The 15946-nt window shown below is 44.0% G+C and overlaps 1 protein-coding gene across 17 annotated transcripts in view; it reads right to left on the bottom strand.

The window, feature by feature from the left end:
• Positions 1-15946, bottom strand: part of PROM1 (prominin 1) — a 154486-nt gene that overhangs the window by 97337 nt on the left and 41203 nt on the right. For 16 of the 17 annotated variants that reach the window (XM_017958580.3, XM_017958583.3, XM_017958581.3 and 13 more), the window contains one exon: positions 10790-11225. In XM_017958580.3, the coding sequence (XP_017814069.2) occupies positions 10790-11009 (220 nt within the window). In that variant the 5' untranslated portion in view covers positions 11010-11225. Of the gene's footprint in view, positions 1-10789; positions 11226-14623; positions 15901-15946 lie in introns of those variants that run through there. The other variant, XM_017958582.3, reaches the window with a different exon arrangement.

Below are 15946 nucleotides of genomic sequence, written 5' to 3'. Positions count from 1 at the left end.
GCATGACATTCCAGAGCCTGCAAATCATATGCCTCCAAGTTGCTCCCCAGCCCATGTTCTCACAACCTTCCAGACATGCAGGGAACCAGCCTCACTGCTCCCCAGGCCATGTCCTATGAGCCCGTCTCAACTTGCATCATTCAGGCCTCAGTTCCCTCTGCCTGGAATGTTTGCTGTGTCTTGAACTCTTCCATACATTCACAGCTTAGTTTGAATGCTACTCCCTCCAGGAAACCTTCTCTGATTGCCCCCACCAAGACCAATCCCTCCTCTAGACAGCTGTGAACACTATTCATAACTCACAGTAAGCCGGACCAGCCTGCCCTGTGTCACAGCTGACTGTGGAGGTGGAGGTCTCCTCAGTTGAATGTCAGCTTTTTGAGAGCAAGGGAACCCAGCCAACACCATCTGCCAAACAGCGTCAGGCTTGGTGCCCAGTAGATCCTTGCTACACCTCTGCGGAAGTGAAATAAGCACTTGGAATCAGACAGTCAGGTTTCAATCTGGTCCCATCTTTTCCAAGAAATATGATCTTGGGTGCATTGCTTAATATCTCTGAGCAGCACAAGGTTACTTGGAAAACTAAATAAGAATATAGCAGGAATAGCAGGCTGAATGGTGTTCCCCAAAATGATGGATCCAAGTCCTAACCCCAAGACCTGTGAACGTGACTTTACCTGGATAAAGGGTCTTTGCAGAAATAATCAAGTATCTTGAGATGAGATCATCCTGGACTTGGGGTAGGCCCTAAATCCAGTGCCAGGTGTCCTTAGAAAGGAAGAGACTCAGAGATGGCCCTGTGAAGACAGGCAGAGATGAGAGTGATCCTGGTCAGGCCAAGGAACACCCGGAGCCATCAGAAGCTAGAAGAGGCAAGGAAGATTGTTCCCTAGAGCCTTCTAAGGAGCGTGGCCCTGCCCATACCTAGATTTTAGACTTCCTGCCTACAGAACCACAAAAGAATACACTTCTGCCATTTTAAGCTACCTGGTTTGTGATCATGTGTTATAGTTGCCCTAGGAAACCAATAAAGTGAAGGTCAAATAAATACTTCTTTTTTTGTCCATGTCATCACCAAGACCCGAGATTAATTTCAAAGCTTTTAATAAACATGGATTTTATACATTCATATTTTGTTTGACAAACACATATATAACACTTAGTATCTACCAGGCGCTATTCTAAATGCTTTATAAATATAATTTACCTAAACAAATATTAACGTGACCTGAAAAGCAGGTACTATTATTATCATTTCCACTTTAGAGAGGGAAAACTAACGAACAGAGATTATTAAGTAACTTGTGCAACGCAGAGCTAGTGGACGTCAGAGTTGGGATTCCAATCCAGGCAGTGACTCCAGGGCCACTGAGTATGGGCTCCTTTCTGAATCTCGATCCCAGGCACAGGCCATCTGTGCCATCTCTCCTGCAAAAGTCATCCTGCTTTAGGCTCTGACCTGGCACCACCCTGCAGACCACACTTTCCCGCCACTTCTCTAAAGGTAAATCTCAAGACTTCATTTCTGCTCCAGCCCAGTGGACAGATGCTATTTAAAACCATGGTGGCTTCATGCAGCAGCTGCTGGGCGGCCTGTCTGTATTTACATTCATACTTAATCTCCCCTTTCCTGCCTGTATTGAAGGCCTCCTGAAAGGATGTCCTCACTGAAGATCAGCAGAGCAGGAAGCTTTTCTTCTGGTGTCTTTCGCCGGACATTTCCCAGCTGCGCACAGCCTGCCTCGATTATTTACGTAGGGCAAGATAGGACCCCGTTTCAGAGAGACTTTGTAGGCTAGGTAATAGGCTAAAAGTCTACAGCATGAGTTTTTCAGTTTGGTTACAAAAGACTGCCCTATGAGACTGAAGACTCAACAAGGAAGATTAGGATTGTTTCTATTATAATCTATTATAATCTGCAGACACGTCACCTCCCACTCAAACCCACCCACTCACAGGTCACTGGGGATGTCAAATGAAATCTGTACAACAGATCTCCTCTTCCATAGAGGCAACAGGGTTCAGCACGGAGGGAAGACACTGCGCTTGGGAGGCACAGGGCCCCGGGTCTAACCCTGGCTGGGCCTCTTAGCCATCAGAGTGTGTGACCCTAGACACTCCTTAACCTCTGAGTCTCACTTTCCTCATCAGCAAAAGAAAAGTGGCAATTATGACTTGCCTCTGAAGCCTGCCTTGATTCAAACCCTGCCTCTGCCACTGACCAGTTGTGGGACCCGGAGCAAGTTATTTGATCCTCTGAGCCTTGACTTCCTCTTCTGTAAAACAAGATAATAATAGCACTTAGCTCCTGGTGCTGTTGACTCACCTAAATCCCTGAAAGCGGGCACATGGTGGTGCTTGCCAGTCTGACTGTTACGATGGCAGCTGTAGGCTGCCCAGCAGAGTGACTGACATGGAGGGGGAAGGATCAATAGATATCAGTTCTTTCCTCTGTGACCTAATTTGCGGCTAGGCCCATTGCCAGCATGAGTCACATGTTCTAAAGGCCACAATGCTGGCTTTGTCTGAATTAAGTAAGGACACGCAGATGTTGGACCCTGCTTCTACGTGGACATGGGCATAGACACGTCAATTTGGCTATTCACTCGGCCACCCCTTTCCTGGGCACCGCTTCTCTCTGCCTCTGAGGCCATGGTGGCAGTGAGGGCCCACAGCAGCCAGGCTCACACAGATGACCCCGGCCATGTGACTCAGTGGCTCCCCGGTTTGTGATTGGTTCGGGTGAGCCAGAAGCCCTCCCTGGGAACTGAGAATTGGGAGAGAAAAAGAAAGAACTCCCAGCCACTCTCCAAGGAGCTGGCCTGAAACCTAGGATTCTGACAAGCTGGTTCTCCACCATGAGGACTGCAGGGGTGCAGGAAGCCAGAGGGAGAGGGTAGGGGAGGAGGCACAGAGCAGATGCGCAGAGAAGCCAAGATGGGAGGCAGAGAGAATCCGAGTGAGGGCTGGTCCCTGGTGGCTCATATGTCACTGAGTGCCCTGAGACAACTCGGTGTCCTGATGAGAAACTCCCTATTTTTGGTTACCTTGGCTATGTTAAATAAAAATGACAGGAGGCCACTGTTTTGGACTAAGCTCCTGTACTAGGCCCCAACAGAGCAGAATAAAAATCCAAATGAAGTCACCCATGCTAAAGTTCCACATCGCCAAATGGAAACTGAGTTGTTATCTGGCCTTCTAGGGAATCAGGAGAGAAGATAGCAGCCTATTTCCCAAACAGGCCAGTTGCTACTGGCATGATAATGAAGCGCCCTCCATTTCAATCCTTAACCTGAAGTCACCTGACAGAACCAGTTATTTCTCTATTGCTCTGTCTCCATGTCCCTGTCTTATAAGGAAAGTTAACTTTGAGGTGACCAGTTCACTTTGTGTTCTTTGTTTCTGCTTTCTTCAGCCCTTTTTCTGACTATGAAGCTAGGCTCTGCTGGACTCACTGCAACACCTGTTCAATTTTGCGGAATAAAGTGTTGCCCAATTCTAGAATTGCAAATATAGCCAATTGAGATCTTTAAACTAAATTTGTTATAATTTTGTCCTTATAGCTAATAGGATTCTGTTACCTGTAATGCAGAGAGCTCTTATACTCACCCTAACATCCTGATGGCCTCTCAAACTCCAAGGAATCAAGGCTTAACTCCCCACCTTCCCCACTTCTACCAACTCACCCAACTCCACTCCCACACACACCAAATCCCAGAAGCAAATCAGAGTCACCTAAAATGTTTTTACAAATAGGCCGACCATCCTAAAATCTAAATTTAAAAACATACCAACGCCGGGCATGGTGGCTCACGCCTGTAATCCTAGCACTTTGGGAGGCTAAGGCACATGGATCACCTGAGGTTAGGAGTTCGACACCAGCCTAGCCAACATGGCAAAACTCCATCTCTACTAAAAATACAAAAATCAGCTAAGTATGGTGGCGCCTCCCTGTAATCCCAGCTACTCGGGAGGCTGAAGCAGGAGAATCACTTGAACCTGGGAGGCAGAGGTTGCAGTGAGCAGAGATCATGCCACTGCATTCCAGTATGGGCAACAGAGTGAGACTCTGCCTCGAAAAAAACTCAAAAAACAAAAAAACAAAACAAAACAGGGCAGAGAATAATTTTAGAGAATTTATAGGAAACTAACAACAAAGGAGATTTATTTCCTTGCTTGCTCCATTAGAATAGCTCAAATCTGGGTCAGAACTTATGCCAAGTTCATCACGGCCACATAAACTTGGAAGTGGTACTACTCATCATCCACACCAGACAATGTTTTACAATGCACATCTTTAACTTGCAAAAATTACTATTTTCCATACTAACCCATGGTCATTTTAAAAGGATCATAGTAAAATAAAAGAAAAATACACACAAGGCAGCTGTGTTTTATAGGAGATAAAACTAGTCCTAGAGATGGGAGTTTCTCAATGTGCCACAAGCTAGTGTGTGCCTTGAACATGTAATCTCTTTCTGACTTAGTTTTCCAATCTGTAGAAAGGAATGTAAGAAATAATACCACCACCTACCACCATCACCTACCTTCCAAAGTTATTGGAAGTATTCAGAGAAAAACTTCAGACAAATTAAATTTAATAGTGTTTAACTGAGCAAAGAATGATTCATGAATCAGGCAGCCCTCGGAACCTCGGAATACATTCAGAACGACTCTGGGGCTGCCCTGTGGTCGTATAACATCTATGTACAGAAAAAGGAAATTGACGTGCAGAAAACGGAAGTGAGGTACAGGAGCAGCTAGATGGGTTACAGCTCGGTGTTTGCTTTATTTGAACAGGATTTGAACTAGTGGCCACCTGCAATTCGCTGAAACACAGCTAATGCCATTGGGTAAGACTCAGCTACTTGTTGTAAGAGTAGGACACAAGTCCGTTCACACACGTGTTTAGGTCACAGTTTACTATGTATGGAGAAACATTTAGGCCAAACTTAAAATATGTAAGGGGCAGCTTTAGGCTACACTTAATTTTTTAACAATTTCCCCCCTTTAGATCAACCTCTCAAGATTGAGAGGTTGGTAAATTTGGCAATTTTGAGAGACTGATCAAAACTTTAGGCATTGAAGTCAGTCTGTCACTATCGTTAACGAATTTATTTAATCGCAAATCCCACTGGAAAACAGCAGAACAGTGGGTTTTGTAAGGTGGAAACAAGGACACAGAAATAGAAAAAAAACCTGACTAATTATTTCAGGTTACTTGTTTTTTAGTGGATTTTAGAGCAGACGGGACTCCGTTATTATGACGCAATCTCCTGTTTTCAAGAGTTAAAAAAAATTTTGGTCCGTTTTGTGATCTCTCTGCTTCCTTAAAGTTTCGGTTTGATTACATTGCAGTTAGCATGATTGAGTCCGTTTTGGTTTGGACTGGTCTGTTGGGGCCAGTCTAGAACAAAGACTTCCCACAATTTTGTTTAACAAAAGAATCAAATGAGCAAACACAACTGCAGAAAAGAACAAAGAAACCAAGAAAAGCAAGTGCCTGTCTGATGTAGATATTTTTGCAGAGAAGCAAAGACCAGTCAGTAAACTAGCATCACATCCAAACCTTGGCTTCTAGACTACTGCCAGGCTTGCCAAGGGAACAAGGCCCACTTAACCTCAAAAGTCAAGGGAGTGTTTCATACGAGGCAATGCCGTGTAGAATGTTCCTGTGGGAACAGTAGCAAGGACAGTTCAATGATCCCTCCTGGAGACACCTTCTGATTCCTAAGTCCCCTCCCTACAACAATCATGGCATCAAATTGATTGTAACTGTAATCCACTTTATGTCCAACACAAAAAGGGGTCTGAAAGTTAAACAACTTAGCTAAGATCATCCAGCAGTTAACGGGCAAGAGCTAGGATTTAAACCAAGTTCTTGGGACATGAAACGGACATTGAGTCCATTTCCCCTATTGCCTTTTGTTTCATTTTGAGTTCATTATCACTTCCCTCCAGACCACTGCAAAAGCCTCCACCTCCCTGTGGTCTAACCAATCAGCTGTTGTTGGGTCCTCTTCCCCAAGCTGAATTCCACGTACACCCTGTCAGACAGCATCCAGCAAGGTGAACCCCAGAACACAGGGACTTTCAATAAATCCTTGTCCAACTAATGAAACGTCTGCTGGAAGGCTTCCTCACCTTCCTTCTCTCTCTAAAACTCCCTGGAGGTCAAGGTCCTCCAGCTCTGGTTTTCCCTAACCTTGGTCAATTTATTCCATGAACACCTATTTCACCCACTGTCATGTCCTGAATGTCTGTGTCCCCCAACATTTCTGTATTTGGAGGTGGGGATTCTGGGGGAGGTAATTAGGTTTAGATTAGGTCATAAGGGTGAGACCCTCATGATGGAAATAGTGCCTGATGGGATTAGAGAAAGAGAAGATCTCTTTTCACCCTCTCTCCAGGAGCCTGCACCCAGGAAAGGGCATGTGAGCACACAGCAAGAAGGTGGCTGTTTACAAGCCAGAAAGTGAGCCCTCCCTAGACAGCAAATCCGCCAGCAACTTGATCTTAGACATCCCGGCCTCCAGCACTTGAGAAATAAATGCCTGTTGTTTAAGCCACCTAGTCTATGGTATTATTCCAAGAAACTGAATGGAGTAGGACACTCACATTGGAACCACAGTCTCCAACAAACCCTAGACATGCCCTACTCTCTACCCGGAACACCCTTTCCCTAACTTCCTCTGGTCACCCTGCCACCAATATCTTTTCAGGTTTGAATGAATGAACAAGAGACTCTTCTCAAAGGTAAGGTACAGCTCTCTTTTTTTTTTTTTTTTTTTTTTTTTGAGACGGAGTCTCGCTCTGTCGCCCAGGCGGGAGTGCAGTGGCCGAATCTCAGCTCACTGCAAGCTCCGCCTCCCGGGTTTACGCCATTCTCCTGCCTCAGCCTCCTGAGTAGCTGGGACTACAGGCACCCGCCACCTCGCCTGAGTAGTTTTTCTGTACTTTTTTAGTAGAGACGGGGTTTCACCGTGTTCGCCAGGATGGTCTCGATCTCCTGACCTCGTGATCCGCCCGTCTCGGCCTCCCAAAGTGCTGGGATTACAGGCTTGAGCCACCGCGCCCGGCCTGGTACAGCTCTCTTAATGAGCCTAAGCCCCGTGGGTAGAGTATTCCTTTTGCAGCTTCAGGCCAGGGAAAGCATTTATGAAATACCTACAGCAGGTTCTAGAATGTGTTCTGCCATGTCAACACAGGGGTGGTTACCTGTGTTCCTTGTCTAATTTAAACTAATCTCTTCTGCCCAGGAAGTAAGGCTTTGTCTCAAATCTCAGCTGAATAAGACCTTTCCATTTTACGTTTATTAAGCTGGGACTTGAGACAAAGCCTTACTTCCTGGGGATACAAGAAGGGTTTCTCTTAGAGTTTCAAATGCAAAATTTGGAAAACCAATTGATAGGACACAGAATATAACAGTGAAAAACTTTCCAGTCAGATGGTAAGAAAAGAGGAAGCCCAGGCTCCAGGGCTATCTCTCTCTCTTCTATTCCTTGACCTATACTGGAACTTTGCAGTTAAAGCACCACTACTCTTGACACCACCTTTGCAAAAATTATACCTGAGAAAATTATTACAGTGAAAGAGATCTGACCTAACCAACTCCTTCTTGCTTTTAACCTACAACCTATCCTTGTTCATTCCTGGGCATAGGCCCAAATAACTTTGGGAGGAACTTAGTTTATAGTTTAACTTTGAAACAAAGACAGTAACAGACCTTTCCCAAGACAAACCCCTTCTTGACGGGTGACTATCCTGCTCTTCCAGGACTAAAAATTTAGCCACAAGATTAGAAATTGTGGTTTGGGAGTCATGTAGCTAGAGGTCACAAAGTTCTAAACCTCCTAATTGCTCCTAGGGATAACATCACTGTTGTAAAGCCGAAAATCAGTGCTTGAGATACTTTGCAGAGTACTTTGCGGACCCTGTTTTGAGGCATTAGCTGATGCCACCCAGATAGATAAACTGGTTCTTCTGGTCTTGTGGCCCCCACCCAGGAACTGATAGCGCAAGAGGATAGCTTCTATTCCCTATGATTTCATCTTCTATCTGACCAATCAGAGCTCCCCACTTTCTAATTCCCTACTCACCAAATTATATTTAAAAACCCTAATCCCTGAATTTTTGGAGAGACTGATTTGAGTAATAATAAAACTCCAGTCTCCCATTCAGCTGGCTCTGCTTGAATTAAACTCTTTCTCCAGTGCAGTTCCTCTGCATTGATATATCGGCTCTATCTGGCCAGCAGGCACGAAGAGCCCATTGGGCAGTTGCATGCTTTCAAATGAAAGGATATACCCATGGGAGAACGGCTTCTATGAAGACATTACTCCACAGAGGACCGGTCCTGAAGTCTTGTGTTTGGTTAATGTACTAAGGTATTAAACTAATAAACAATATATAAGAATCAATCATGCACATGCTCTCACTCTCTCTTTCTCTGTTTTGTTTTTTGTATCTTCAATTATGAGGGCATCTGTTTATGATTTGGTGCTTGTGAAATGCGCTGGCCCCAAATGGAAAAATCACGATTGTCGTATATGTGTCCAATACATTGTAAAGCACCCAGTGGGTACGTTAAGACTACTAGGAAATGTAGTAACTAGGTGGAAGAATACAAACAAATGGGATGATGGAAGAAAACCAACACTGCAATAAATTCAATATTATATTATTTAAGCAACTTAATAATTTTTCCTCCCAAAGAGGTAATGCTGGTCTTCCCCAGTCTGCTGTTGAAACTTGAGACTTTCCTTCTGCAAGGTAGTAAGTATTGATGAAGGTCAAGAGAAAAACTAGGCTAATACCCTCAGATTACATTAGGATTACAATTCTTCAGTTTCCTCCTTAGGCCTAACAATGTTGTTGCAGTTCAAAACCTTGTAATGCATTGGAAGTTGTGTAAGCTAAAAGACATCTTCTAACTTGATCACCAGAATGAAGACCTTAAAATATACTGCTTTTCCTTGTTAAAAAAAAAAAAGTATGAAGAAACCTTCCAATCAAATCTGAAGGGACCAAAATAGAGCAACATATGGAAAGAGATTATGGGATTAACTAATTACATGATATGCCTTAGAATGAGGCATGGGAAGCTTTCCAATCTTTTTGAGGAAATGATTGTAAATTCATATTCAACAACTGAATTCTATGCCTTTTATACTAAAACAAAACCAAGAAGCAAAGGCTAAAAACACTAGTAGGAAAATAGTTTTAAAGAATGAATAAGACCTAGTATCTGATAGCGCAACAGGATGACTACAGTCAATAATAACATAATTGTACATTTTGAAATAACTAAAAGAGTAATTGGATTGTAACACAAAGAATAAATATTTGAGGGGATGGATACGCCATTTTATATGATGTGATTATTACACATTGCATGTCTGTATCAAAATACGTCTTGCACCCCATGAATAGATACACCTACTATGTACCCGCAAAAATTAAAATATTTTTTAAATAAAAACGTTAGTAGGTTATTTTATTCAGTAACATATATTAAGTCTCCAAATAAACCAAGAAATATCTATTCAGAAGAGTGAATTTGTATCTAATGTTAATAAATAAACTCAGCTAATTTTCTACTTCTGTCTTTGGGATTTCCAAAGTTAGTATTTTAACAGCAACATAAACAGTAAGCAGCATTTGTTCAGGATTCTCTTCAATGACAATAACCATTCAAAGAGATTTGTTCCCTGAACTGAAATTTAAATTAGCAAAAATTGACAGCTATACTTCAAGCTGTTTTAATTGACCAATTTAAGACAAATAAGTGTTAAAAAATCAATACAAATGTATTTTAATGAAAATCTATAAACTCCCCATAATATAAACAAGTGAGGAGATTCACTGAATACCTCCTCTCTCTCTTTCTCCCTCTCTCTCACACACAGACACATACACACACCACTAGGACTCTTACAAACAGTAGCTGACCAGCTAAGGAAAATGATAAGAAAGATTGCAGCAAATTCTGTAATCAATGATTGTAATCAAATCTTTGTAGCTAAAAGAACAGGCTTAGGATGGATTTACTGTTAAGCCAATCAAAAATGTAGGTGCCAAACCCTACTAGCAGATATTTCTCACAGGCTTTTTTATATTTATAATCCCTTTTCTATGAACATATACCCTGAATTCAGAAGAGTATGGAAAACAACAAACATTAAGAAGGCGAAAATGACAAACGGCACTGTGTGTGATGAATAATGACACCATGGCATGACAATTCTGGCAAGTGCCAATCCTCTTCGGCACACCCAAGCTCTTAGAATGGAAGAAAACAGCTGGTCAGGTAAACATGTTTGTCCTTACCCTAAGCAATGTCAAAATTTGCATATTGTGGTGGGCAGAAGAGAGTTAAATTTTTAAGCGTTGAGGTGGCCATCAGATGCTAGATAGTTATTCGTTTCTCCTTTGATGATATAAAATTTGCATTTTTACCCTAACTTTACTATAACTTTTACCTTTGGTAAGTGCCTTAAATAATTCATTGCTCTAACCCAAACAAGGCAAAACCAAGCAAAACAAAAGGTGAAGAAGTGGAAAACCAACATAGCAACATCGTTTCCTTCCATTTCTCGTGATAACATTCCTCACAACCTATTTAACCTGGTACAAGTCTTCTTAACTTCTGTCTAAATGCTTTCTGCTTCTGTGCAAAGCAGTCACTAAAATACTGAATATATTATATACTGATTGCATTGACATTAAAAAACAATACTGTAGGTACGTTTGGAGATAAATCCTACCTTTCCCTGCCATCAGCACTTACCTTCTGGGAAATCATGCGGCTGTACCACATAGAGAAAGATATGCACTAGTTCAAAGAGAATGCCAATGGGTCCAGCTGTATAGGAGTCTTGGGTCTCGTAATTTGTTGCAGGCAATTCATAATTCCAAACCTTAGGAGCATCTGTGGATGAAGGCTGCCCTCCTGAAAAAGAGTTCCCGCATAGCCCCAGCAGCAACAGGGAGCCGAGTACAAGGGCCATAGCTAGCAAGATCCTCCAAACATGAGGTAGAACTGGGTGCCTCCTGCCTCAGAAGTTCTGGAAGGCTTGGGGAAGACAAGCGTGTTCCTGAGCAGAAGTGGAGCAGGAAGCACTGGATCTGCTGAATCTTCAGTTTTCTGTCTGAGGCTGGCTTGAGGCGAGGGACATCTCCAGAAGAATGTTCTCCAAGGGGGTCATTCACTCAAGGCACCATCCCTGGCAGGGAGAGAAACAGCAGCAGAGTCATCAACGCATGTAACCTGCCTGCACCTGGAGCTGCCCGGAGAGGAGGCTGCAAAGCTTTAGAGCGAGGCCTCGCGCCTAATCCGGATGGGTGGGTGGACACCAAGCACACAAACTGCTCCAGAGCCACAGGGCAGGCGCTGGCATCAAAGCCATGACTCAGATAAAGTCCCTCCTCAGGAGGGCCAGACTCAGAACACACACCCTTGATGTGTTCGGGAAATACTAGGTTTTGTAGAGAAGGCTTGGGATCTTGGAAACTAACATTTATTGAGCACTTACTATCTTTCAGGCACTGTTATCTATGCTTCATAGATAGAAACAAGGTCCTCCTTGTTTGAGGTATTATTCCATTCTGCAGATGAGGAAACTGATACAGAGAGGGTCCTGGTGACTTGCCCAAGGTCACAGGTGATTAACCATGCGGCCAAGAGTCAAACTCACTAGTTTGCCTTCAAAGTCCAAGATCTAACTATGACGTCAAGACACTGTCTCTACAGTGTCCCCCTCTCAGGCTCTAGTAAGAGCCACTGGGGTCCCAGTAATCCAGTATATGCTTATATGCTTATTTCTTCTCCAAGTGTGTGTTGTTCTCCTTGCTGCTGGAGATATATCTTACTCTGCCTTATATTCTACTTATTTACTCACTAATCTCATTTCAAACATCCCCCTCTCCACCTCACCCCCAATCCAAAGTAGAAGGGCATGGCCTCAAGGCTAGGGACCACACTGTTTGAGTCTGGACACATGTGTGACACTGGAACCTGTCTTTCTAATAAGCTTACTAAGTAATCCTGATGGAAACCTTCACCGTAAGTAACCACCTTGACAATAAGGTTCTCAGAGATGAAAGCCAGGGCAGAGGGAGACTCCTACCTATCCCTTGGGAGAGGGAGAAACACAACAAGAATCCTAAAAGCAGGTGTGGCTCCAGCATCTGGGAAGGAAATAGGACTGAAAGTGCCTCCAAGGTGGACCCTGCCCTATTCTTCTTTCAATCCCCAGACCTTAACGCTGGGCATGGCACACAGTCGGTGTTTCGTAAGAGCCTGCTGAGCAGCTTGTTTCACTCATGGCACCATCCCCGGCGGGGAAAGAAACAGCAGCAGAGTCAACAATGCATGTAACCTGCCTGCAGCAAGAACTGCCCCAGAGAGGAGGCTGCAAAGCTTTAGAGCAAGGCCTTCAGCCTAATCCAGGTAGGTGGGTGGAAACCAAACACCGCCTGCTTCAGAGCTACAGGGCAGGCGCTGGCGTAGAAGCCAAAATATGTTATTTCCTTGTGCGGTTTCATGAGACTAGGCAAATCAGCACAGGACCTGGAAGGATCCGGGATGTGCCACTCTTCCTCTCCGTATTAAGGGTTCTGGAGCAAAAGCAAGCTGCTGTCATTTTGTGAGCTAGATACATACTTACTAACTTTCAAGATAAGGACACGGTGCTCCCGAAACCCACACTGTAAGAAACCGAAGGGGGATGGTGAAGAAAGTGACATACTTTACAAGAGGCGAGAGGACCCACTACCAATGTTCCAAGTCAAAGAAAGCTTTGGACAAGAGATGGGATTTCATGAGCTATTTGAACAAAGATGTTAATTCATATCTAATCCCTCCATTGCCTCATCTTCTAAGTCCTGTCCCACTCCAATTACTCCTGCACAGAGCTACCAATACAATGGCCCTAAACTCTTCCTTTGTCAAATCATGGGCTGCTGAGATCCCAAGTGGCTGCCAGTACTAACCTCGTGCCCCACGCTTCAGGTTCCGCCCTCCATCACACCCACAGTAGACACCTCGACCCTGGTGTTTCCAAAGGGCGCCCTTCGAACATCTACTGCAAGCACAACACACCACACGTACATTTTATCTTTTTTTTTTTTTTTTTTGCTAAAGGACAGGCAGAGAGCTAAGCCTCCAGCACAGCAGCTGGAAGGATTAAAGGCTCAGATGCTGAGAAGGCCCACTTTCTGGTAATTCCACCAAGCCTCAGTCCAGGACAGAGAGAAACTGCCCAGGAAAGAACTATGAACAAACAAGCTTTCCAACTCCCTCAGTGACAAAGCAGGGGAAGGGAAATTCCCAGTGAAATGAAACACAACTGCTCACTGCAGCAAAGATGGGAGACAATGATTTGAGATAGACAGCAACTGGAGTTGCACTTCCAGATTTCTTTACATCTTGCTCCAAAATGTAGGTCCCCCTGAAGTTTTAAAGTACATTTTAAGAAAGTATTAAAATCTCACTAACTATGAAATACTAGAAACTGATTAAAGTCAAGTCAAAGAGGAAGAGTTTTTCATCTCGGGTTTAATAGGTTGTGCCAAAAAGAGAAGCTCTGAGTATTTACCTGCTAAATCCCAGTAGGTCCGAGAGCCACTGAGAGCAGCCTCTGTCTCAGGATAAAATGGGGTGTTTAGTTGAAATGCAGACTATTAAAGGACCTAATTTCTGGGATGAAGCTCATTAATCTGCATTTTTAATAAGCTCTCCTGGGGACTGATCCTTCAAACAAAGTTTGAGAACAGTTCTGTTCCTGGAGTACTCCGATCCTGGAGCATCCACCTAGTCAATTCATGTCACTTTCCAAGGACACTTCAGGCTTCCCAAACATATTGGAAAATAACAGATGTAAGGTGAAAGCTCCCCAAATGCCCTTTTCATATAGCTTTGAATTGATCTATCCCAGCTGCTGTGCAGGTCCCTGGCTTATTTCTGTATCCCCAGAGCATGGAACACAGTTGGTCCTCACTGAAGAACTGCTACCAGCCTGGGCAACATAGAGAGGCCCTGTCTCTATTAAAAAAAAAAAAAAAATTTAAATTAGCGAACATAGTGGTGGACAACTGCAGTCCCAGCTACTTGGGAGACTGAGGCAGGAGGATTACTTGAGTCCAGGAGGTTGAGCCTGCAGTGAGCCCTAATCATATCACTGCACTCCAGCCTGGGCGACCTTAGGTGATTCTGAGCCTGGAGTCCAGAGAACTGCATTTCAATACTTGTATAAAAGCAAACATGGCCCGGGCGTGGTGGCTCAAGCCTGTAATCCCAGCATTTTGGGAGGCCGAGGCAGGCAGATACGAGGTCTGGAGATCGAGACTATCCTGGCTAACATGGTGAAACCCCGTCTCTACTAAAAATACACACACACAAAATAGCCAGGAGGGGAGGTACACGCTAGTAGTCCCAGCTGCTCGGGAGGCTGAGGCAGGAGAATCACTTGAACCCAGGAGGCGGAGGTTGCAGTGACCCGAGATCGCGCCACTGCACTCCAGCCTGGACGACGGAGACTCCGTCTCAAAAATAAATAAATAAATAAATAAATAAATAAATAAATAAATAAATAATGAAAAAGCAAATATGGTGATCGATCACCTTCATTTCTTTTCTTCGTTTGATGGAACTTCTCAGAAGCTTTCTTTTTAAAAAAGATCTTTGTAGTGGATTTTTGCCATCTGGGGTGCTTTTGGTGGGGGCATGGGGGATACCCAATTTCTGAGATCACCTTTGTGAGCTGGGTGGGAGGCAGCCCTGCCTTGCATTGTGAGGCCCGCTGAGGTGCCCAAACTGTCCTGGCGGAGCTGAGCCACGCTGGGCCAATCAGAAGCTTTCTTCTGGGCCTGGGCCTGCGCAATCTGAAGCAGGACAGTGTCTGTAATTCATTCCAGCAATGATGGCAGCAATGCCAGCAGCCACATCCAGGGGCTTGTTCTGGCAGCCGCAGCCATCCCCGCATCAGGGGTCCCGTGGCATGTCTTGGATTCCTAAGCCTGACTAGCCTTCCTGCCACTTCCCTAAGCCACTCAGGGTCCATCCTTCCAAGAAGTCTTTTATCTGATAAAATTACCCCAGACTCAGCTTCCACTGTTTTAACAAAATATCCTGACCCTTAACAATTCTCAGAAATAGCTCTTTGCTCCCTGAAAAACCTAGTTCCTTTATATTTTAAACAGTACCAACAAAACAACACTTGGTTTAAAGTTTTCAGTTTGTCCTCTGATGCATTTGTTTACTTCACTGTACTAAAACACAAAGAAACTGTCTCATATAAAAATCAGAAGGAAGTTTAGAAATCAGAAAGAAGTTTAGAAAAGTTTAGAAATCAGAAGTTTAGAAATCAGAAGGAAGTTTAGAAAAAAATTATGGAACACATTAAAAAAAAAAAACAAGAATAAACTAAAGGGCACTGCTAAACAGACAGACAATAGCAACAGTAAGGGGGCTCTGGTCCTCCTTACTAACTCTGCCAAGATGACAGTTGTTTGCATTCTCCAACCCTTCTTCTGCTCCTCTGTCAAAGGCGGATTTCGCATAGGGTTGGCAGGCTAGCGATCTAATAGGTAAAGCACCTGGCACGCAGCTAGAAGGCTATCTGGGGTCTGTCTGCTTCTGCTTAGCATCAATACTCTGAGCTCAACTCCACCGGGGCTCCTAGGATAACCGGGACAGAGAGGACGGTGAGAAAAGAAAAATGGGTAACATCACACAAGTTAAATCATATGAGGTTGACGATATTCATATCTTCCATCCAAAAAACCGACAATTTCTTATGATTCAACCCAACATATCGCCGCGGTTGTTCGTGTCACGTGAGTCTTGGGGGACACTCAAGAACTAAGATCGTGCACTTGCTCTCTTAACAAAGAACAGCTGCCGCCCTCAGGAACTCCAGCAAACCTTTCTCCAGAAAGGTCAGTC

The sequence above is a fragment of the Papio anubis genome, chromosome 3, assembly GCF_008728515.1.
Source record: "Papio anubis isolate 15944 chromosome 3, Panubis1.0, whole genome shotgun sequence".
Classification (NCBI taxonomy): Eukaryota; Metazoa; Chordata; class Mammalia; order Primates; family Cercopithecidae; genus Papio; species Papio anubis.
This window is presented reverse-complemented; position numbering and strand designations above follow the sequence as displayed.